A 26,112-nucleotide genomic window follows, 5' to 3' on the forward strand; every position below is an offset into this window, starting at 1 on the left:
GAACATTTAAATTTTTGGTCTCGAGGTTTTCCATGTGTACACTGAGCTGTGGCTCCAGACACCATGCCTTCCTGTTGCCATTCTGCCTTGCTCTAATGGTGATGTATGTACTCTTATCTCTTTGGAACTTTACCCTCAGATAAACCTCTTCACAAATTGCCCAGATTAGGTGTATTATCACATCAATAGAAAAGAAACTTACACGGAAGTTGGTACCAGGGAGTGGTTTATTTTTTGAATGAGAAGGCCTGAGAAATATCACAACAGGCTCCTAATAATGCAGTTAAGAACTAGGCCTCAGATCTTGCTTCTTGAAACTGAGCAGGCAGTTTCTGAGGAAGCCACAAACAAAAGACAATTAATTACTGGTGTCCCTGACAGTAAGGATGGAGGGAACTATAAGTTGCCAGTTTCCGCAGTAGCTCAAGGTAATAACGAAATAAGAACAAAGCCTGGGACTTGTCCAGGCCCTTCTAGCCCTAGCCAATTAGGAATGTACTAATATGATTGCCACTCACATAAGCCAGTCATATCTGAGATGAAACTCCCTTTAGCTGTGCATAAAAGGAGCCTGCAAACCTGTCTCAGGGCGGCCCTTTTGTGTAGGATGTGTGGCTCCAGCATGCTGGTACCTTATTCTCCAGATAATAAACGCATTTGCTGATTGCATATGTGGATGGTGGTCTTTCGTGGGACTTCTCCAAGACCCTAAGAGTGAAAAACCTGCACATGTCGTTTTTTGTGGGAATGCAGTTACTTTGGGAATTGGGACCAGAAAAGCTATTGAATGCTGTAAAGAGAGATTAATGAGCCATTTTAGAGGAGCTTACAAGAGAATGATACTGAGAGCAATGTGGACCATGGAGACCCAAGTCAATGGGTTTCCAAGGGGAACAATATTATAACAACTGAGAATACTGTTGTTATATTTTGGTAAAAGAAAAAAAAATGTGCTTGAGTTCTGCCCTTGTCCTAAGCACTTTCCTGAAGCTACATCCAAAATCTAATGGACTAATTGCCAGAGGAGACTTCAAAAAGATTTAATATTGATACTGTCCTATGGTGACTAATAATCACTATTGTGCAGTTCTACAAAGAAGAGCAAGTGGGCAGAAAGCAATGTGGAGTTAGAAGAGAAAGAGAACAACGTTACAGTCAAGGCTTACACTGGGAGAAAACAGGAAATTCAGGAAAGACTTGATCTGTTTTGGAACAAAGAGAAGGGTACCCTGAAGGTAAGCTTCTGAAGTCTGAAAGCAAAATTCCTAAGGGATTTTCTGCTCCAAGAAAAGAACAAACAAAAGCTTCCATAAAGTGATTCCAGGGACCAAGGATCTATTCCAACCTGTCAGCCATAGCTCTTAAACCTACCCAAAGGTCACCACCAACTAGGTACCCAGTATTCAAGTGCCCGAGAGAGGGATATCTCATTGAAACCACCACATTCTATTTCCCTACCCCTACAGCCCTTATCATAATGAAATTATGTATTGTCTGATGCCAAAGTCCCCACAGTCTTTCAAAGCTATTAAAAGTCCAAAGCCTCTTCTAAGACACACACGTGGACATCTCTAAAAGAAAAAGGTCTTACCTTGTTTCACTGTGCTCAGTAGTTTGATGACTATTCACTGGAGAATCTGCCATCTTCATTTCTTGGAATGAGGCTCTTCTAGTGGAGGGACTGCCTATCCTACCCTGTTCATTCTTTTGAGCCATGTCTTTCTCCTGACTTCTTTCTTCTGGTGCCTCCCAATTTAATGGGAAAAATCTGGAGGCAGACTCCATCAGGTTTTCAGAAGTATCTGGTGAATCTGCTTTATATCTGTCAGTCCAAGAGCGGAAGTCCTTGTTTTGGAGTGTGCTATTGGTGTTTGAAAATGCTGGATGTTTTTTCTTGCTGTCTGGTTCAGTCCTCTTGATGATATTTACATCCCCATGTTCATGTGCACGTCTGCACTCATTACTGAGTTTCATTAAGTTCTCATAGTAGTGACAGAGTTTGTCTGCAGCATGCAAAGTGAGAATGTCCCTGAACAAGTCAAAGATGAGAATATTAAATAAGTAGAACTACACCAATGGACACAAAAACATGTAGGTTTTAAAAATAAAATTTACGATATGGCCAAAAATGGACTTAAAATTGGCAGCACACTTCATTATAATTTATTTCTAATCACTTATAGACAATTTTATATGATTTTGAACAAAACTCAATATATTAGTTTATTAAGATCTATGTTAAACAAGACAAAAGATTTGAAACTTTTAGGTCCATTTTAATTCTGGGCATTTTTAGTTTAAAAAATATCAAACCTTTTACTATCACAAACATGAGAAATAATGACTACCTCAATTTGAAGAAGTTATTCATTAATGAAAAGTATTTTCTACATTGACTCTTGTTACACAAAATATTTGTATTGGAGAGTCAAAGAACTTAAATTATGGGAAACTTTTCATTTGTGTTTTTCTATGGACAACTGTTATCCATGGCAAGAATAACTCAAACATAAATGATTAATGTCCTCTTGAACAATTATTGGATTTCTATATTTTAGGGTTTAATCTTATGTAATTGATTAAAATTCTTTATTTACTCATTAGTCATACTTTCATCTTTCATGATTCCTGCTTCCTTTTGAGTGTGCAGCTTAGTTTATAGCACTTGTAAAGTATACACAAGGCACTCTATTCTATCATATGCCATAATAAACAAGTAAATAAATTACACTTTGACAACTATTTTATGGATACAGCTAATAAATCGTAATAATTTGTTTGAATGTTTTTATTCCATTAAAACCATTTTAAGCAGGCGAAAATTTTAATATGATTTACCCATATAGTCACAAAATTTTCAAATCAAAAATGAACTGATAGATATATGTATGTCAAAATTAATTATTAATTGCAATAATTAAATTATGACTTAGTTTCTAGATACCCTTAGAGCAAACTGACCATACCAGACTGTTATCCAATACCAATGATCAACCCCAAAAACATATACATAAGTGCCATTGTATGGACTTGTATTTAAGTTATTTAAGTACTTATGTCTTGTGTGTGTGTGTGTGTGTGTGTGTGTGTGTGTGTGTTTTACACATATTATGTTACACATAAATATTTGTAACAAGTAAAGAAAAAAGGAGTCCATGCAACTAGAAGAGGCCTTTCTGTCTTTCCTGGATAGCAATTATAAAGCAGATTCAACAGATATTTCTGAGAACCTGATTGACTCTGGCTCTAGAACTTCCCCATTCAAGGGGGTACATAGGAAGACTTGAAGGATGGGAAGAGAATAGAAAATGGTTTAATTATATTATAATCTCAAAAGTAAAGATGTATTACGTAAACAGTGAAGATATGGCTTAGTAATTTCATTAAGCATTAGGAAACACATACTCTTTTTTCTCTTAATAATGGGACAACTATAGGTGACACATTCAGAAATATTAATTCTCTTTTGACTTCTGGAGCAATGAAAAAAATTAATTCTGTTTTGGAAAGACCAGTTTAATTCATTCATTGTAATGCATTCATAATTCAAGGTCAGGAAAACGAAGCTCTCACTTTTCAATATTGGATTAGGATAACTCCTAGCTTTTGTCCTCTGAACATGTAGAAACACTGATAGCCTTTGCCTAGTGTGATGACATAGTAGGGTAATATATAACTATTACATATGTGTAGTATGACACTCTATGTATACTTTGTATGTTTTCAAACTTACTTGATTCCCTTGTAACTATGAATTCTTGAAGGGTATGCAATCTTGTGAAAAATACTTGAACAAATGTATGACTACTACAAATGCTAAAGGTAGAAAATGCCCCCGACACACCGCTTCTAATCAAACTAGTGTAATCATAACAAATCTAATCATGCATTTCCATTGTATCATTTACTTTAAATACAACAGGAGGAAAATCAGAATCTTACCCCTTCTGTGTGATATACTTGTCAGTTAATAAGTTGAACTCTTGAAGTTGATACTGACAAAGTGTCAATAACCCTTCTAGGTCCTGGTGATAGTATTCTTCAATATGGACATCAGAGTGAGGTTTTAAGATGTCACCATTGAGGATTCTTAGAGCAGGTAATATTTTAAGTATAGAATGCCTAGGAAAAAGTTAATAATCTCAGTAAGAACTTATGTTTTAAAATAACCATAAAATGTCACATAGCAAGCTTATCTCAGAAAATAGTTAAATTTACTTAAAAACGTGTTCTGTCGTATCCAAGATCAGTTCTACTGATCCTATAACTTTATCTTACAATGAATAATAACCTCAAGTTGCTAATGAGAGAATCAATGTTGGAAACTTGGGCTAAAATTTACAATACAAAATTGTCACTCTTATAAAAATAATAATCTGAGAAACTGTATAATGACAATAACTTTGAAAATTGCTGTTTACTTTAGAGCTAAGGCAAACTTTTATCGAGTCTCATTAAAATATAGTGAGTGGTGGTAAAAAGGGGTGGAAAGGATTCTGGTTTTATATGATCAAAGACATCTAGAATTATGTTTTCTCCTTAATTTTGCTAAAGAATATAATAATAGACCTTTTAAGATATGATCAAAAGATTAAATCAATTTACAATATGAAAGCAAGAGAACAGGATAGATAGCAAGATCTGTAGATCAAACTTAGGCATTAGAAATGATCTGACCGAGCCTTTCAAGAGGAAAGTGTAAGTGTGTTTTACAATGTAGTTAACACTGTTTCACAATGGTCACAGGGGAAAACTACACTTCTCAAACAAATAAAAGATATTAACTCCTTCTTAGAGAAAATCTAAGACACTGATGACTGATACCAAATGAAAAAAAAATAGAAAGAGATATGACATGATTGTGGATAGAAGAACTCAATGTTATCAAGGCAACAATTCTTCCCAAATTAATTTAGAGAATCAATTCATTCTCAGCTAGAATCCATGAAGGTATTTAATTAATGTTAATAAATGAATTCAAAAATTTATATATAGAGATGGAAGATCCAGGAATGTCATTCAAGAAAACATCTTACTTCTAGACTAACTTTGGAGCTATGGTAAGTAAGACAGTATGGATTAGATAGAAACAAACAAACAAAAACCAAAAGGCACATTTATCAGCAGAATAGAAATGAAAGCCAAATGTAAAGCCACATGAATCTTTGTCAAAAGAGTAAACACAATCAAATGGAGAAAAGATGGGGACATTTAAGTGAAAAAATTCTGAATGTAGAGAAATTCACACCTTTCACAAATATTCACAAATATTAAGTAAAAAAATGCATCATGGACATAATTGTAAAATTAAAATATATAGGAAATAACACAAGAGGAAAAAGTCTAGTGCATTGATAACCTTTTAGATCAAACAAACAAACAAAAAATCATGAAAAGGGGAAAAACATTGAAAAGCTGAATACAACTAAAATTCAAACTTCTACTCTATGGGGAAAAAAATGAGAAAATAGAACAAACCATAAGGAAGGAGAAAATATTTGAAAATATGAATGTAATAAAAGACTAATTGAAAATATACAAATAAAAATGAAAATAAGTCATAAAACTAATTTAAAAAATGGGCAAGAGAATGAAACAGACACTTTACTGTCGTGATTTGAATAAGAATGGCCCCCATAGGAGCATATATTTGAATTCTTAGTTAACAGGGAGTAGTACTAGTTAAAAGGATTAGGAGGTACTGTCTTGTTGGAGTAGGTGTGGCCTTTATTGGAGGAAGTGGGAGTAGGCTTTGAGTGTTCCCTGTATCTCTCTGTTCCTGATGTCTGTGGGTCCAGATATAGAACTCTCAGCTAATCTGCCTGCTTGCCACTATGATCAAAATGGACTAAACCTCTGAAACTGTAAGCAAGCCAATTAAAAATAATATTTGCCATGGTCATGGTGTCTATTCGCAGCAATAGAACACTGACTAAGATACTTAATAAGGAAGGTTTACAGAAGACAAGTATATTAAAAATGTGCAGTTTCAAATTCACTAGGGACCTGCAAATTGTTAAAAAAAATTTAGAAATAATAATGAGCTATCATGTACATCTTTCAGAATGGTCAAATTCTAAAACACTGATGACAATCAACACACATGAACAATCCAGAACAACTGAATTCTCTTAAATTTCTGCTGTGAACCACAATATGTCACATTTTCACAAAATCTGATTAAAAAAAACCTAAATATGCTATTCTAGATAACTGAGAAACAACTCTTAGGATTTACTCAAATGAATTTAGAATCAAAGTCCACCCTAAACCTCTATAAAGGTGCTGACAGTCACTTTATTCATTCATTAGTGTCTAAACTTGGAAGCAAGCAAGTTGTCATTTGGGGGTGAGGGTTATCTGGTCCAGAGAGCCAAGAGGAGACTGCTGAGTGCTGAGGAGAAGTGACCCATGAAGATGGGGCGTGATGATAACAAAATTCATATTAATAAAAAGAAATCAAAATAAATTGTGCTTCCTTCTGTTTGACTCTCAGTATAGGACCCTCTTGGAAATGTGGAACTCCAGAAAGAGATTAGAAAGATCACTGTCTGTCATAGATTGGAGGAGCATGGATTCAGAAGGAAGTGGAAGTATTCTGTTTATTTGTATTAATTTGAAGAATGCAATGTTGAGATAACAGTTATCATTGGAATGATAACAGTTCATAGCTATTGAAATAAAATACTGCAAGTGTAAACATTTGATTAGGTTATCACAAAATCAAAAAAAGCTTACTTTCTAAAATAATGCTGCTATTGAGTATAATTTATGCGTTTATCCACCACACAAAATAGAAAGTCATGGCAGACTTAGAACTAGAAAAATAATGTTTTAGCTTATGCATGACCTGCATCCATTCCTTCCTCATTCTCTTAGACCTTTTTGTTCTCTTCTCTAGATCTTAGACTGTATCCACATGTAGAGATGTTTACATATATATATATATATATATATATATATGTATATATATATATATAGTATTGTTTATATTTTATACTGAAAGTATGAAAGTTAATGTGGAGCCCTACAGCTTCTATTCCAAATGCCCGTTCTACCTGTATAGAAGTTCACTGGGTAGTATGGACATTTAATCTGGTTAATTTTCATGTGTGATGCTTTTATTTACTTGTAAGTTTTTTTTATAATAAAGTTTATAAAATTTAAAAATCAAAACTGCTAACAATCAAAACACAAGGGAGTTATCCATTTTCCACATTCTTTCCTCTCAAACATTTTATCATGATTAATTAAGTAGCATATTGTTCCACCTCCACAGAAGCACTTGGTCGAGATTCCTACAGGATATGACAATGCCAATTTATAATTGCAATTATAAATCTAAGGTATGAACATATAATAAAAGGCAAAAAAATGAAGGATAAATCTGTATCATCCTGCATAAAAGAGAAAATGCTCTGATTCTATAACTCATACTGTTGGATGAGAGCCAGTTCTTAAACTGTGGGTCAGCAACCCTAAACCTTCAAGAGCCGGATGGAAATGCCCTTGGAACTTAACCAATGATTTGTTCTAATTGTTTTTAGAACAAAGCCTGTTCCTATATGATAGCTTACTTTGCAGAGTGAACTTGAGTGGATGACAGAATGAAGTGTGTCAGGGCATGTTGTCAGTGAGAAAATATATATTTCCTATTATACCTTATCACTTAGGACCTGGTTTAAAAAGTTTATACCTTCCAGAGTATAATAATTTCTCATTGAACAAAATAATACCAAGTCATTGAACAGAATTTTTGCCATGAAAAAAAATGATGCTGGACTCCATTTGATTGGACTGATGAAACAAAACTAAAAAGGCCTTCTTGAGCAACCATCTCTCAGGTCTCATTTTGGCCAAATGAGGAGAAAATAACAAAAGGAAACAATACTTGGGCTGCTATTATAATAGCCATATATCTAATATGTTCGTTCTTAGCCTTAGACATTCTCTAAATTTCCCAAGGCAACCAATGGCTGCTGAGAGAGGGTTACTCAATTTTCTTTAGATCATCCAATTCCAAAATGATTGTTCTAAACATATGTGGATATACATATGAGGAACACTAAATGGACTAAGTCATCATGTATACAGGTATTAAAGATTTTACATACATATATTTAAATATACATATATACATAAAAGGAATAATTCATGAAGTTGAGAGGGAATAGGGGGTTGGGAGGATTGGAGGGAGGAAAGTATGAGGCAGGAGTTCTGTAAATACAGCACTTATGTATGAAATCCTCCAAAAAGAATATTTTTTTAAATAAACAACTGTTCTTTTCTAATGATTGACAGAAAGAGAGTAGATTGGGATGAGACAGGAGGAAGGGTGGAGCTGAAAGGCATAGAGGGAGAGGAAACTTTAGTCAAGATATATTGTATAAGAAAAAGAATCTATTTTCAACAAAATGGAAAACAATATATATGTAATCTATAGTTCATATTGCTCAGTATATACAATGAATTGAATTGGAAGAAGACTATAAAAAGATATAAACTAATTAGATGCATGGTTCTCTTTTTTAATGGCATTAAATTTAGTGGTAAAGATTTAATTTTACTAGTGAAAAAGTAGATGATTAAATAATTGTATGAAAAATATTGTGTTACCAAGTCTACTTTCTCAAATTACTTTAAGCTTGAAATTCTTATCAAGACATTAAGAAAGGGTAATTCCCTCTGGAAAAGGTACAGGGATCTTTGAGGAAGAGGGAGTGGGAAGACTGTAAGATCCAAAGTTGGGGGATGACGTGTTTGCTGGACACAACAGGTTCAGTTGCTCATAGGAACTCACAAGGATTGTGACAGCGTGCACAAAGCAGGCATAAAGCCAAGCCAGATAAAATCCCTGAATGGTGAGTAGAGGGGAGGCAGAAAATCATACTGCATCCAAGGAGCTGTTAGCATCTGATAGCTACTGAGGGAGAGAGAGAGTTCTTTCTGATGATGTGACCCATGGTAGGTCAGCCACACTATGGAGCAGGCCCTACTATCAACACGAAGAAAATAGGCCTGTTTGGGAAAAGGGTGATTTAGGGACTTAATTTAACTTGATTTATATTCACAGAACTAGAGAGACTTCCCTATATCTCTTTTCCTCACATGTGTGGCCTTCCTGTCTTCAACATTCTCATAAAAGAAATTTGATACATTTGCAAGTATTCATGAATCTACACTTAATTATCAGCCAAATCTATGAGCTCATCCTTGGTTTTGTATGTTCCAGCAACTATATAACAATGCATATCTGGCACTATTGTATTAAACAGAGAAATTTTGTTGTAATAAAAATCATTCTAAACAAACAAAAAATTGTTGGGCCAGCGGTGATGGTGCAAGTCTTTAATCCCAGCACTCGGGAGGCAGAGCCAGGTGGACCTCTATGAATTTGAGGCCAGGCTGGTCTTTAAAGAGAGATCCAGGACAAGCACCAAAACTACACAGAGAAACCCTGTCTCGAAAAAAACAAACAAACAAACAAAAATAATATTGGGCAAAACACACACACACACACACACACACACACACACACACACACACACACACACACACACCAAGGAGAAGAAGGAGGAGGAGCAGGAGTTCGAGACTAAAAGGTGAGTAGGAAGGTGAGGGTGCAATATGGGAGGCATTGAGGGAAAATACAATCAAAATACTTTGTATGACATTATCAAAGAATAAAAACATATTTTTTTCTTTTTTTAGAAAGTAAAATCAAGTAAGTTTAAGGACAGCACTGGAAGTCAGATGTGTTCCAAATATTGCAGTTGGCACTATTTGGCAGTCCTAGATAAGAAAGGGACAGAATAGTATTTCTATCACCAGAAACTTTCCATGTGGCTAATGATATAAATATCATTATATAAATTATTTTAGCTAGGGAGTATAATTTAAGTAAGACTGAGCTGGGCTTGGATTTCTGTTTTAGCCTTATTTTGATGTTGTCTTCCTCACTTTGACACACAAAAGTTCCTAAGCAGTTCACTTAAATCAGAATTTTTTGAAATTCTACTCGATGTAAAAATTTGCATGGATATTCAAGATAGTAACAATATTTTAAAATCTGAGAGCTATATAATCAAGATTCAAATTGAATTTATTTTTTAAAATATAGTTTTTTCCCTTAACTTTTGAAGGGAACAGCAAAAGACAACAGTGTGTGGATTGTCCTTAGGTTCACCAGTCAGCCATGTGAGCTTAAGAGGAATATATGGGAAAGCTGATTAATGTAGGGAATGAAGTATAAGAACACTGTGAGATTTCAAGATTAGTTTTTCCAGCTGGGCTCCTCCTACTCAAGAGCCAAATCAATATTTCATCCAGTGAAAACTTCCTGGTGCATATTCTGCCACTTAACAAGCTCCATTAATCATCAGTCAATGAAACAAATTCTCAAAGGAGATTTCAAATGTTGCCTGTGGATTATGTCTTAAAAGAGAATTTTTTTTCAGTACATCAGTTTTTGCATGTTATCACTGGCTTGACATGAAAGTAAGAAGCCAATTGGGAAAATCTATAACTAATCCCTTTGTGGTACCATGGGGTTATGTAAAGTTCACTGAAACAAACTGTATCAAAGTTGCCTGAGTCCTTTCATTAACAAATCCATATTTTATAGACTTCTTGATTTTAAACCCTCTAGATAAATGAATCTCTTCTTATAGATAATGGAATGTATATTAGAACAATTGATCTAACTGAAATTTGACAGGCTCAATTGTCAAGTAAGGAATATGCCGGTCCAGTTTTACTTTATTTTCCAACTTTCATAAGGAAAACATTGAAGTAGTAAGTTAAATAATTAAATGGGCTCACAAGAAGTTGATGGAAAATGTTTCTTCTATCAAAGCAAAATCCAAGTTAATATCACAATAAGTTGACTTTTCATCGCTGCTCACATCATAATCACATTTTTAAATTTTCATTAACTCATCTATATGTGAGAAAATATTATAGACTAATTATATTTTAGGACTACTTTTAGAACATACAAAGATAAGTTAAACTATTCAAATAACTTTAATAATTTTTGTTAGAAATTTGGTAGCATATTTTGTCACAAGAAATGATAAATAGTATACTCATGGATTAAAAACTACTTCCTTACCTCCAGTTTATTTCCTGAAGTACTGGGTTTCCAGTGAGACAAAGCTCACGGAGAGAGTAGCATGCATTGAACCAACACATGACACTTGTCAGATCTAAAAATAAAAAAAAAAAGTAGAAAAGAATTTGCAAAGTAGCATAGACAATTTTAACATGAACTGTCACAAATAAATCACCAATTTCCCAGTTAAAATAAAATTATATTTTAATATTTTAGTTTTTCCCATTGAATACCTCCAAGCTTTCAGAACAGACAGGATGCTGAATAGAACAGAGACTAGTAGAAAATTATGTTTCTATCATTCAGAACTTGTGAACTTTGACAACTCATTTCGACAGTCCAGTTTTAAACTATCTTGATATGTGAGAACCAAATGAGATAATGTACTTAATGTACTACACTTAGAACAAAAGTTATGACACCAAATACGAGTAATACAATATGTGCTGAAGCTAAATCCATCAAGAGACACAATCACATAGACCTTCTGTACTTGTAAAAATAAAGCTTATGGATAAATCTAGGCTACTCTATAGAGCAACGTGTAGGGACTTGATTTCCCACAGAAAACTAATGCTGATTATACACGCACTCTTGTGTGCACACACGAAGACACAGACATGATATATGTATTTTAAGTCCAGATCTGACAGAAAGGAAACATACAATATATCCTTTTAGTAGTTTTAGGATTTCAATATTTTTCTGTCTAGAAGAAGATTGTGGCCTATCTAGACGTACAGTGGAATACATCGATTCTGTTTTGCTGAATTAAAGTGGAAACTGTTAGAAATGAGGCTAGAATTTGTGGGGAAAAGGATTCAGAAGAAGGTACATGAATGTTGGATATGTCTTTTGAGAATTCATCACACGGTCTTGGCAAAGTGTTGAGTATTGTACAGGCTGAAAGACTCAAAACAGCTGAGGTTTCCAGCTTTAGGAGAAAGGTCTAATAAACCTAATGTTAAAACTTACACAACAGTTTTATGAATGACATGAGGATTTCAGACCCAACATCATGAGACCTGCTCAATCATCTCAGAGATCCAACTAAAGTCCGGGAGAATATATATATTGTTTTTATAGCTTATAGTGGAAACATGTGGCTGCTGCTTGGAGGGGACTGACTGGAAGAGTAAATGGGGAAAACATTTTAGGGGGATTTGTTCAATTCATAATGCCTTAATAAACTTTTAATGGGTGAATAGGCAGGAATAGAAAAGCTAGCAGTGATCTTTTTGCTCGTCTTCATACATACAAATGCATACATATTCAGACCAACTCTTCACTTTATTTGAAACAGAAATTAAAAGCCTATTATTTAAAAGAAAGAAATAATAGAATTCCAAACTTACCAGAAAGACAATTGTTGCTGACATCTAGTTTTTCCAAAGACACAAAATGAAAAAGTGGTACAATTGTTGTTAAACTGAAAACAAAATACAAAAATTATTGAGAAAATTAACAAGCATATTCTTGTTATTTTCTTTGAAGTACAACTCATTTACCTAATGCAATTATATAATTATATACAATTATCTATAATTGTACAATACAATGCAGAACAATTAAAACATTGAGTAACAGTATTTATTAAAAATGTAATAAGCCTAAGAATGTAAGTAATCCTATTATGGAAAATCAAAGTTCATTTTTAAAAAGAATTTACCGTGGAACATTACAATAATGGGAGATTTTGATTCATTTAAAAAAGAAATTACCATGGAATTGCTAATTTCAGTCACAAATACCGTGAGCTTTGATGTATATTTGCTATTCAGTTTAAAATGGGTAGCTATCTGCTTATTATTTAGTTTTATATATTTATAAAGCTAGTTATACAGAAATTATATTATCTGTTTTTCCTTCCTTAGTGTAAACACATAGCCTACATCTTTAAAATATAATCTTTTTTGAGGGGTTGCTATGATATTTTAAATGTTTTAATGTAAATAAAATGACATCACCCCCCCCCCATTTTATTACTCTAGGCCCTCCCTGCTACACTAGCTCAAACATCTCCAATGTCCCCTTCCAAGTTGACAGCCTATTTTTCTATGATTATTATTGTTACATACACACACATATGCAGAAGTGCATGTGTGTGTGTGTGTGTGTGTGTGTGTGTGTGTGTGTGTGTGTGTGTAAATCACAACTGGTCACAGTGCAGAGATAAATAAGTCATGGGGAGTCCAGCTCCAAAGGATACATCTACATCACCTCTACAGAATCTATGGCTCAGGGAACATCCTAAAAAGGCTTCAGAAATATAATAACTAAAACAGGCTATGAAACAGTTTCTCCTATTAATAGTCACACAAACAAGATTGGAACACGGCAAACTCAATGGACATTTTAACATGGAAATGGAAGTCTTTTCAGGGTTCCACTCCTAGACAAAAATCTAGAGGTCACGAATGACTGCTGGGAGGAGAATTAGCTTCTCCCAGGGTACAGTTCCCTTATTCATTGTCCAGTGCAGACTGTCAACCTTGAAACTATATACTACACACAAACAACAAAACCAAACTCAACAAGTTGAATATATATATATATATATATATATATATATATATATATATATATATGTGTGTGTGTGTGTGTGTGTGTGTGTATGTGTGTGTGTGTGTGTACACATACAAACCTTTTTAAAAATCACTTTTAATAGAATAACTAATTAGACTCATTATTGTTTTATTAAAAAATATTTTAGACTAGATTAAGTTATCACCAATATAAATACCCAACATTGTATTGTGCTTAGTTCAGATTTGGAAATATGCTTAACATATAAATACAATATCCAACAGGAATAACATTATAAAATTTTATATTAATAGAATGGATTTAAGCTTGTCAAAAATAAAATATTTAAAATACATATTTTCATAATTCATTTATACTAAAGTGTAATTGTGAAATTATTGATGCTTACAAAGTTTCTTTTTTATTCATTTTCCATATTATAATGGTCATTAAGACCTCACTTTCAAACAAGAAATAAATGATACTTAACATATTTTATATATATATATATATATATATATATATATATCATGTAAAAGCTGTGAAAGGCAAAATAATTTTATCTTGATTGACATTTCTAATGGAGATAAGTCAAATATTTGTTGCATAATAACGCACAAACATAGCTTTTTGCAAATTAAAATCACACCAGTTTACCTGAATCTTTAAGTAATGCAAAAACTTATTTGCATGAACTCATTATTAGGAAACGTGAAACACCTTTGTAGTTAATTCTCCCTGTTAATATGGGAATTCTGTAATTGTTCATCATAACATTCAGCTAAAGAACAGTTGAGTCTAATACTATTAACTCTCTGTCATTTCTTTATTTCTGTTTCTCTCTCTCGTGTGCGTATGTGTTTAAAACTATTATGACTATTATTCTAAGGTCAGAGGCCACACAGCAGCACTGTGGCTGAAAGCCTCACGGTGTCTGGCACAGACTCACCCTTGTGTGCACCTTGACTCCTCCCTTGTTCTACCCTGTTCTGCATTAGTAGAGGGAAAGAAGATACTGCTGATGAAACCTACACGAAATAATGAGGCTACAAGAAAATGCCTCTCACTGTCCTTGCTCCTAAGCACAATATAACCATTCATTCTAATCCTCTACACTACCACTTCTTTAAGAGAACCTCATTTGTGACAGAGTTTATAATGAAAAATACTAAAAGAAAATAAGAAAAAAACACGGGAACTACAAACCCTTTTCTGTACCACATAAGAATAAAATTGACTTAAATGTCCCATGGATGTGACAGGAAGCAAAGGAAGAAGACAGGATAAACAAATGAGAGACAGAGAAGAAGGGGGGTGATTGGAGGAAAGGCGGAGGGAAACAGGCAAAATTGAAACATTGTGGGTAGGTAATTATTAGATTTAAGTCTTCATCTTATCGTGTTTCCATCCTGAATGTGTACTTGATAATTTTGCAGATATGAAATGTTGATTCTTCAAGTTATAGCACAAAAACACTTAACAAAAATTATGTTTGTAACTTTGCTACATCTTAATATTAAATCTTTGTATTTCTAATAAAAATTTTCAATAGCTCATGAATTAGTTCACTCTTCATGATACAGTACTTTCTTTTCTTCAGAATATTTTGTGTACTTCTCAAAGCTACATGGCGACATATATTTGGAAACATCAAAAGAAAACAATGACATTTAAAAACAAATATGACTTTCTTTAAAAAAAATCTATTTAAATAAATATCTGCTATGGTCAAATACCCTTGTAATATTATATTTTTATCTCTTCATATAGCCATTCTTTTAAAATCATGATTTGTAAATTGTTCTTTTTTCAAATTTTAATCAAGAAAACTGGCTATTTATGAGTCTTCATGACTATTCATTGTGATGGTAGAAATTTGATCATAGGTTCCTTTTTCCCAAACGTTTATAGTTTTTCCCTTTACTGAAATTTCATGAATATTTTTTTCCAAGAAAATTCAAACCAGAAAGACAAAGGGACATTAGTGAAAACCTAATACGACTTGACCTTGTCACATTAGCCCTGGGCATTAAGAGATATAAATTTCAAAGACGACAAAAATGCAAAGATTTGTACATTGAGCACCCAATGGGTAAGTTTCCACTCTGCCCCCACTTAGGGTCTCCCTGGAAGGAGAACAGTTTATATAGGCAGAGAGTCTTCTAGTTAGAACTCTTCTGAGTCAAACTTAAACCAGTCACATGTCCTAATGAAAATTTAAAACAGAAGACTGGATGAAACAAGTATTCCAAACAATATTCACTAAGTACCACTCTTTATATGTATTCCATTTGCTCGGAAAGAAAATATGTGGGTGTATAATCTCTTCCTTGTGATGGAAAGTTACCAAAAAAATCAAAGAAAATATATACGTTGTGAAAGTATCCTAATTACAAATCCCAATGATGTCTGTATAAGTGCATTTTAATGTATGCATTTTAAATTCAGAGATTTCTGAAATGGACTCACATGCATCTCCTATGTGGATGACAGCTAGAATTTTGTATCAGAAGGTAGGCAATAGCTTTTTGGCACTTGAGAAGAAGTTAAGTCTCAGTCAGTGAAAAGACCTGCTTAAGGCCAAATGACTGGTTTTTCACAAATTCAAACCACAAACCTGAACTGGCCTATCTGAATTTTAACATCCACTATGTGGCTCTGCACACAGTGCATAGACAGAACACTGTAACATGGATCATAGCTAAAGAAATAAATCTGCTCTGGATAAAAAAACTAAGCCTTGAGATTATTTATATATTATTCCATTAGGAAATAATTTCCTTTCTTTGGGTGCCTTCAGATTTCTGCTTTAGTAACCGCATGTGCTGACATATGCAAAGGATTTGATAGTATAAAAACATATTTAAACATGTGATAGTATTATAAAAATTCAATCTGGTGCATGTAATAATAATTCTACGTAATATATAATCGCTGTATATTCATTGTAAATAATTCTGTTTCATAAGAACATTTTTGTAACAATACACAATGTACATTGACTGTGTTCCTCACCTCCACACCCATATACCTACCTGTCCCCTTTATCCCTAAACAGTTTTTTCTCTACCCCTATGCTATAAATATATGCATAGTGTTTTTTTCTTTATAAGATCGAGGAGCCACAAATGTTATTTGACTTTTTTAGTATGAATGATATTTTGTACAGACAAGCTACAAAGGTTAAATTTTTCTGTCTCTATGAAGTTTTTAAAGGTTACAACATTTGCTCTCAAAATAACAAGCCCAACTCCAGTAACCAAATGTGATATCTAAGTAGACAAAATTACAAATAATAATTATTGGGAGTAATTATTCCAATGATCCTTATCAATTCCAAGAACCGAATTGGTCGAGTTGAATAATTCTCTTTCAACAGATTGATATGTGACTATCATCTGAGAATGGCAAAGCCAAAGCTTATTACCTGTAATCATTTTAACTTTGAGAGAAAAGAGTATTTCATTGTGGCTTAAAGTAGTCAAAGAACTAAAGATGTTCTTTTATGATTTCTTAATTAAAATGTTTTCTAGTATTAGAAATACAGTTGGAGAAGTACTACTGTATGTGTGTTGTGCCCACTCATATATAGTTTAGTCCGTGTGTCCAAGGCATAACTGATCACTTCACTTTGAGATTGGATTTGTTATAATGATCCTATGCATTGATGTAGGTCCAAAGTACATATGTTGTTTCACGTGAAGGAACTTATTTCAAATCCAAATAATGTCCAGTTAAATGCAAATCAGCTTTCATAATTTAGATATGATTACAACACTCTAATGGGACTTTAAGATGTGTATTCAATTTTTAATTTTCAAAGATTAATACCTCTGTGTTAAATCATTTGATACAAACATGCTCAAAATATGAGTACTACTTGGCAAAGACTGAGAGATTAGTTTTGTATTGTTAATAAACATGCACTCATTTGTCCTTTCTCACAGGTCTTGTAAACATCTTATAACTCAAAGAGGTAATTTCTTGATATTGGTGATCCAATATTTGTAATAAATAATAAATTAATCATATTAGAGTGGACAAGTTTCAGTGAAATATTAAGCACAGAAAGACAGAATAAAATATATTGTAGTTATATTTTGACTTTACACAATAATTCTGTTCAATGATCCAGATGTTTAATTGTCTCTATGTGTCCTTGGATGCAGGTACTTTTATTAATGTCAAGATACTTTAAGTGTTATTATTTTATATCCTTTTGGAATTCAAATGGAAACCCATTTTAACAAGTGCAAATGACAAGCAAATTGAGCGAGGATTAAAAACCATTGTTTTCTGACTTAATAAATACCATTTGAGAGAGTGAGGCATCCCTCTGAACTGAATTTCCTACATTCTGTATTTTCCAAAGACTAATTCTCTATAAACATAAACAAACCTGCCCTGAGATGTTTCTACAAGTATATTTTTGAGAGAAAACCAAATGAGGAGAATAAAATTTTAGTGAGAACCTCAGGTAAGTCAGCCACTTTATTTTTTTTTAAACTCTAGATAGTTATATTTGTATCTTGTATGCTGATTTATTTTGATGCACCCTGATTTGCAGGAATCCCAATTGTTCAAGTTTATGTACATCACATAGCAATTTTAAAGAACCATTCCTAAAATAAAATGTATTTTCACCTGTTTTGAGAGATACTCAGATCTTTCAACAAAGGCAGCCAACATGAAGAAAGTCCTTCCACGTTCAAGATGCTGTTGTCGTCCAGATGCAGTTCTCTAAGCAGAACATGGTTCTTTAAAGATGGAGGCTACAATTAAATGTATTTCGTTACTTGATAACAGGCAAAATATTCTGTAGCCAAATTGAAAAGTATAGATTCTACCAAAGCTTGTAAGAAATAGATTCTGATAAGCAACAAACCATAATTAAAAGTATAATATTGTGAGTCTTTCAGTATGGATAAAATGCATAAAATGCCTACTAATTAACTTTATTATTTTTGATAGTCTTTATAAAAGAAGTTTCATGACAAAGTGCAATTTAATCTCAATGATAGATAAATGTGGTCCAACTTATGTACCTAAGTGAAACAGAAATATTATGATATGCTATAGCTTAGTATTCTTAAAAATCTCTTTTTTTTTTTTCAAAAATCCATGAGCAGCAGTTTTTTTTAAAAGATTTATTGATTTATTATGCATACAGGAGAAGGCACCAGATCTCATTATAGATGATTGTGGGCCACCATGTGGTTGCTCAGAACTGAATTCAGGACCCCTTGGAAGAACAGCCAGTGCTCTTACTCTCTGAGCTATCTCTCCAGTCTCATCTTAAACTATATTCAAAAGACAATATAAACATTTGGGGTTTTTCCTAAATGTATCAAAACACAAAATAATGCAAAGGGGCCAATGAGCAGGGAAAATATTTAAGAGAGGGTAATAGAATATAAGGATACAAGCATGGAAGGTGAGATGCTGGGGTTAGAAAGGTTTAAACCAGAAGCAGGACAGAGGCAAGGCAATGGGCTGGGGGACTGCATCGGGCAGAGGGTCAGATAAAAGTAAAAATGCATGGAAAAATCATAAGGAAATAGAATCAAAAACAGAAATGAGTTTTTATTGATGGTACCTATGTAGGTAGATAAAGTTGCTCCCAAAAGCTAAATATTATTAAATGAAAATCCTAGTTCCAGGAGGCTCTCCTCTACATGTTTTTAGCCCCTAAGCAATATGCACTACATGTTTTTAGCCCCTAAGCAATTGCCACTGTTCTTGATTGCCCACCAGAACTAGATGGTGAAGGACCTATTGATGAAGACTCCATCTGCCTTGGTTGCATGACGTAAAGAAATAAAACTGGAACTGGGCTGAAATCTTCTTTGCTATCTATCTAGACTTCAGATTGCAGCAAAATACTATACAGACATCTGGGAGAGAACTATCATTAACCCTCATACCCAGTGTGCGCCTGTGTTCAACAATACCCACACATGGTTTGAGCCCAGTAGTTCAACAGTGGCAACTCTGTTATGGGAGTAAACAACTGATTTCTGGTTGTATTTGAAATCTCCTCCACAGGAGAAAATTCCTGCCTGGTATGGTAAACCTGATACAAACCCCATGGACAACAAGTTCATAAGTTCTAATGGGGAAGATGATGCTGTTACTTTGTCAACTAAGCATGAGGTGCCTTTCAAAAATGTCTTCTCAGTAACTAAGCTTATTATCATATACTATAACTGCCGTCAGTTTCAGAGAAACTTGGTTTTACAGTGGTGCCTGTAGAGACTCATAGCTGATCAATGTAAGAAGAATGCTGAGCCATAAATGGGATAGCTATAATATCCCTTCCAAAGCTCACAGAACATCTCAAAAGGAACAAAAGAATGTTGGGACTGGAGGGAATGAGGTCAAGCATTTGGAACACTATCTTCAGGGCATGACATGGCTATTACATTCTTGAATGAATAGCAGCTCTGATAACATGCAAAAGATCTGAAAGTTAGGCTTGTCAACACCTAGTCATGGAATGGGAAATGTCCCATGGAGCCATACCCTTCTCTGAAAATTTCTATGAAGTAAATAGTGGTGTGTGGTGGTATTGTGTTCCCCAAAATATTGTGCACCCTAATAAACTTATCTGGGGTCAGAGACAGAACAGCCACTAGATACAAAGGCTAGAAAATGGTGGCACTCACACCGTTAATCCTAGCATTCCAGAGGCAGAAATTCCTCTAGATCTCTGTGAGTTCAAGGCCACATTGGAAACAGCCAGGCATGGTGACTCACGCCTTTAATCCCAAGAAGTGAGCCTTTAATCCCAGGGAGTGATGGCAAAAACAAAAAGATATGTAAGGTGTGAAGACCAGAAACTAGAAGCTTTTAGCTGGTTAAGGTTTCAGGCTTTGGAGCAGCAGTTCAGCTGAGATTCATTCTGGATGAAGACTCAGAGGCTTCCTGTCTGAGGAAACAGGATCAGCTGAGGAACTGGCAAGGTGAGGTGGCTGTGGCCTGTTCTTTCTCTCTGATCTCCCAGCATTCACCCCTATACTTGGCTCAGGTTTAATTTTATTAATAAGAACTTTTTAAGATTCATGCTACAGTGGTGTTTATACGCTCCAGGAAAAAAAGATTCTCTAGCCACACTCCTGTTCACAGCCCTAATGAAACTCATGGAATTTCTCTCTCCCTCTCCTCTCTTTTCCTCTCTTCCTTTTCTCTCCTTCTCTCTCCATCCCTACCCCCCAACACATACAAAAGAAATGATACAAGAGGGCATCCAGTTCCAAAAGGAAATAACTGGTACAAAATACATTGTGCACATGTATGGAAATATCATAATGAAACCCATTATTATGTGTAATTAATATAGGTAACAAAAACTAAAAAGTAAAAAAGGTAACTTAGAAATAACATACAGTTGATTAATTAAAAATAAAGAAATAACATTCAAACAGCTTTCAAAATGGATGGTAGATATTTCAACTAGAAGAAAGATATTGCATTAGTTACAGACATCAGATACTTTAAATAATTTACCTCTCTTAGGTAATTTCCCTGCAACTTTACTATTTGGAGCAATCCACAATTTCCAATGCCATCAACATCAGTAAGATGATTATGTGAACAATCCAGGTATACGATGGTGGGTGCTTCACAAAGACCTTTAGTGCTAATTAACTGATTGTGGTCCACAGTTAGTTGCTGAAGGTATTTCAAAGATTCTAAACCACCTGAAAGATAAAGTTTTTTTTTTTTTTTTTTTTTGGTTTTTCGAGACAGGGTTTCTTTGGGTAGCTTTGCGCCTTTCCTGGAACTCACTTGGTAGCCCAGGCTGGCCTCGAACTCACAAAGATCCGCCTGCCTCTGCCTCCCGAGTGCTGGGATTAAAGGCGTGTGCCACCACCGCCCGGCTTGAAAGATAAAGTTTTTTAATATCACACTTGTATTATACATTCTTCCAGAGACATAGTATCATGAAAACTGGTATTTGGGGATAAATTAAATCTACATCCATATTTGTACTTTTTAATACAGTGTTTCCCTGTAAACCCAGGCTGGCCTGAAATTTGTGACAAAGTTCATGTTAGTATTGATCTCTCGAACGTCCGACTTTACCCTCCCAATTGCTAGGACTACAGACACACAAAACTGTGCCTATTCTTGAAATATACAGTGGTTAATTATGTAGTTATATGTGAATTAAAAACTGAAGGAAATAATTAAAGCATTGGTTGGGAAATGAGAATTTTCAAACAATGAAACAAGGAAAATTGCCAGTCTCAACATAAATTGTATTTGAACTCTCAGTGGCAAATAACATTTTTTTTAAAACTTTTTCAAGCATCATTCAAGACAGGTAAATGAATGAAACATAAAGTTGCAGGAATAAGCTTCTTTTGACAAAAGAAGCTGAAATGAAACAGTAGACAAGACAAACGAAGAGTTGGGAGAAGCAACACAGAAAAATAATAATGGCATATGTCTTTACATTATAAAGGGTATTTTTATTTATAATAAATTGCATGCCATGCATAATGCCAGGCATAGTTACCAAAAAAATGTGAGAAGAGGTCACTCCTTTGGCAGCAATGAAATCACTGGAAACTTGCATGATAGAGATATTAATAGCATTATCAAGATAAAAGCCACAGTACAGTAGAAGCTAGAAAGGCATAACTGCTTTGTAGCAATGGAGAAAAGTTTCTTCAAATGACTCTATGCAATTTGGCTTTCATTATCTTTCTGAATACATTGTCTCATGGTGTCTCCCTCTCTCAATATATCCAAAGCTAGCCAACAAGCTCTGTCTCAGATGTGTGACCCATGATTCACATCCTGTCAGTGTGAGAGCAGTTAGGTTCACCAGCGAACATCAAATTTTAAAACATACCCAATCATAACCCCCATCAAATAAGTATTTTTAATATGTTTTAAAAACTGTCAAAAGATTTCAATTTAGTGGAAGCAAGATCATTTCAAGCCTCACAAGACTGAAATGTCTTTGACCTAGCTTTTGTGGTGGTTCAAATGAGAACAGCCTCCACAGGCTAATGCATTTGAATACTTGGTTCCAAGAAGGTGGAACTGATTTGGAATGTTTGGGAGGTGTGCCCTGGGGGAAGTGTGCCACTGTTGTGAGACTTTGAGGTTTCAGAAGTCCATACTATTTATTCCCAGTTCACTTTTTCTGCCTTGTGATTGTGAATCAGATGTAGTTCTCAGCTACTGCTCCAGTGCCATGCCTGTCTGCCTGCCTGCTGCTGCCATTCTCCCTGCCATGATGGCCATGGACTCAGGTTTTGAAACTGTAATCTGCAATTAATGCTGTCTTCTATAAGTTGCCCTAGTCACTGTGTCTTGTAGCAGCAATGTGAAAGTAACTAAGGCACTTTCCTATTTCTAAGAACCCATGGTAAGCTTACAAGTACAAATGGTCACTGATATTTTAAGTGGAAAAAACGAAGGTAAGTTACATGAATAGTGAACCGTTAAGTGTCATAGGATAGCTCTAAAATTAATATGCATAATTTTCTTCATATAGTAGTTCTATACAGAAGGACAACAATGATATATTAATGTATGTAAATCTACACAATGTTTTAGTCATTAAACAAATCTAAATTGTGTGTGCTTGTGCGTGTGCATGTGTGTGTGTGTGTTTGTGTGTGTGTGTGTATGTGTGTGTGTGTGTGTGTGTGTGTGTGTGTTTGAAAAGGCAGGTATCATACTGCCCAGGCTGATCACGAACTCTGTATACAGCTGAGATTGAAATGAATTTCTTAATGCTCTTGCTTCCACTGAGGTGCTATAATGATGAGAATACATATCCATGTCAGGTTATATGTGGTACTAGGGATTACATGCTAACCGGTATGTCTATATGTAAAATATATAGATATCTATGAATGCATATATGTGTTAGATAATTAAACCAAACAATTGATCATAAACATTCCTACATTAAATGAAATACTAATTCATATTCTTTAGGCAGAAAGAACAATGAGAAAAAATAAAGTAACAAGAGTTACGCATGTGTAAGATATTACTAAATACTAATACTACTGAATTTTAATAGTAAAAGTACACTGGGTCTATCTTACTCTAGATGTGGCATCTATAGTAAGTAAATGGAGTGTGAAGTAATACACAATGTGTAACAAAGAAGAAGAAAAACTTAAGACATCAATCCAAGCAAAAGCAGAAGAATGGAACAAAGAAGAACAGGCATCTCAAATCCAGTAAAACAGTAGTTTTAAACTCAAATGTATAGGATTACTTATAATTATTAGTTATACTTAATTATTAGGAACGAACATTTAAATCTAAAACTTTTAGCTAACCTAACATATGGGTGGAGGGAAAGAGCAAAAGTAACAAAATTTCAGATGAGAAGACAGAAATCTCAAAATGTGACTTAAACTGTATTTAGTAGGAAAGCAAAGAAACCAGGGTGTACCTCAGTGTAACCCCATGTTTTCAGAATCAATATGAGTCAAGATCCCTGTGCTTAGGTTGCAAATGGTGATTGATATATCAAGTGATTTTCAGTTCCCATAACCATAACTAAGTAACAGTAGACACAGATGAAGACTTCTAACACAATCGCTCACTAGAACTAACAGTCATGCTTCCCTACAACAAATAAGATCAAAACTAAAGATAAATAGGGACGGGAGACACAATGGACAAAGGCCAGCAATTAAGAGCATTTACAGCTCCTGAGGAAGATCAGAATTCTGTTCCAACATCAATTAATCTGGTGGCTCACAACCTGATGTCCAGTTCCACGGGAACTGACACCTTCTTTTGGCTGCCACGGGTGCATGTGTACACACACATGCATGCAATTGCACACACACACCTAAAAATAAATCTTTAAAAACAACTAGACTAAATAGGTGCTGTTCAGAGACTATTTGGAACTGATGACTGGGGGACAGTGCCAATGAAACAGATGTGGAGTAGCCTGTTCCCGGATAGCCTTCTAAAGAGAAGAAAACAATTCAGCATCACAGTCCAATTTAATTTGAACCCATAAAGGTCTTCTCATAATAACCCCCACGTGAGATTAAACTCACCCGCCATTATGTATGCTTTTCCCCATAGCCCTGCTGTATGTACCCAGCATAAAGCCATGAGTAACACTAGAAGGTTATAGAAATGACACCACATGCCCATCTGGAACCAAGGCAACACAAACCTAACAGACCAGAATCCTAAGATATACCTGCAGGCAGATAAAATTGTTACAAAAAAATAAAGGTGAAGACAATGATTCTACTAGAAGCAAACTATTAACTCACAAAACTGAGAAGCATGAAGGGGGAAGACAGTATGATACCAACAAAGTAGAAGAATAACTGTCTATCAACAGAGTCCCCCCAATTGTTAAAATTCCCCCCAGAAAATTAAAAAACAATGATTCTAAGAAAACCCAATGTGAAAGGATGTATTGTACACAGAAAATTCAATCAATCAAATTAGAAAATAATTCGGATATAAAGGATAAACTCTAAAAAAAGAATTTAAAAAATGAAATGAAAATTTTGGACCAAAACTATGTAATGAGTAAATCAGATAAATTAAAAGGAAAAGAAAGCAGAGGAAAAAGTTTGCATGTTATAAATAATAATTTCTCAAAAGAAAATATCCAATTAGTGAACATCTATGTGAAAAAGAAATTCTCATATCACTAGGCATTAGGGAAGGACACATCAAAAATCACAATAAGGTAGCATTTAATCCAAGATAAAATCACTGCTAAAAGGTTAAAAAATATTAAAGGGCAGGTGAGCATAAGGAGAAAAGAAACTCTGATACAGTGTTGTTAGGAATGTAAATTAGTACAGTCATATGGAGGATAATACAGAAAGCTCCCAAAAGATTATATGTAGTACAATCACATGACTCAACTAATCCATTTCTGGGTGTATATGCACTGGAAATGTAAGACATATCTATACTATTGTGTTTACTTAGGCAAGAGAATCAATCAAGATGTTGGTGGGTGGATGAAAGGACAAAGGAAACACAGGGTGTCATCACAATAAACAACAGGATTATTATTCATCCAAAAAAACTATAAAATTCAAATTCGATGCAATTGAAGGAGGTTAGATAAGGTGAAGTAAGCAGACATAGCATGACACATACCATGTTATCACTCATATGTGGACACTAAACATGTTGCTTTCATAGAAGAAAAATCAGGGTAGTGATTGCTAAAAGTCAAAGGAATCAGTATAAAGGCTGGATGACTAATGGGTACCAATATGCATGTAATTATACAGTGCTAAAGCACAATAGTAAGACATTAGTGTTTAAAACATGATTGGATAAATCCATCATGATAAACGGGTTTATATACAATTTCAAAGTCTTCTTTTTATTAATCATTTCACATGGTAATTACACAATGAGGACATTTTCAGTACATATTGTATGCTGAGCATATTTTTCTCTGTAACCCCCATAAATCAGTTTCAAAACATTTTCTTCTC

General features: G+C 34.2%; 1 protein-coding gene across 7 annotated transcripts in view; it reads right to left on the reverse strand.

Annotated features, from left to right (window-relative positions):
- The window catches only part of Lrriq1 (leucine rich repeats and IQ motif containing 1), a 188,681-nt gene that overhangs the window by 118,821 nt on the left and 43,748 nt on the right, over nt 1-26,112 (reverse strand). For all 7 annotated transcript variants that reach the window (XM_076553850.1, XM_076553849.1, XM_042263248.2 and 4 more), the window contains 6 exons: nt 21,146-21,339; nt 18,284-18,411; nt 12,469-12,542; nt 11,114-11,207; nt 3,943-4,122; nt 1,592-2,029 (listed from right to left, as the gene is read on the reverse strand). In XM_076553850.1, coding sequence (XP_076409965.1) covers nt 1,592-2,029; nt 3,943-4,122; nt 11,114-11,207; nt 12,469-12,542; nt 18,284-18,411; nt 21,146-21,339 — 1,108 coding nt within the window. The remainder of the gene's footprint in view (nt 1-1,591; nt 2,030-3,942; nt 4,123-11,113; nt 11,208-12,468; nt 12,543-18,283; nt 18,412-21,145; nt 21,340-26,112) is intronic.

This window comes from Peromyscus maniculatus, chromosome 18, assembly GCF_049852395.1.
Source record: "Peromyscus maniculatus bairdii isolate BWxNUB_F1_BW_parent chromosome 18, HU_Pman_BW_mat_3.1, whole genome shotgun sequence".
In the NCBI taxonomy this organism is placed as follows: Eukaryota; Metazoa; Chordata; class Mammalia; order Rodentia; family Cricetidae; genus Peromyscus; species Peromyscus maniculatus.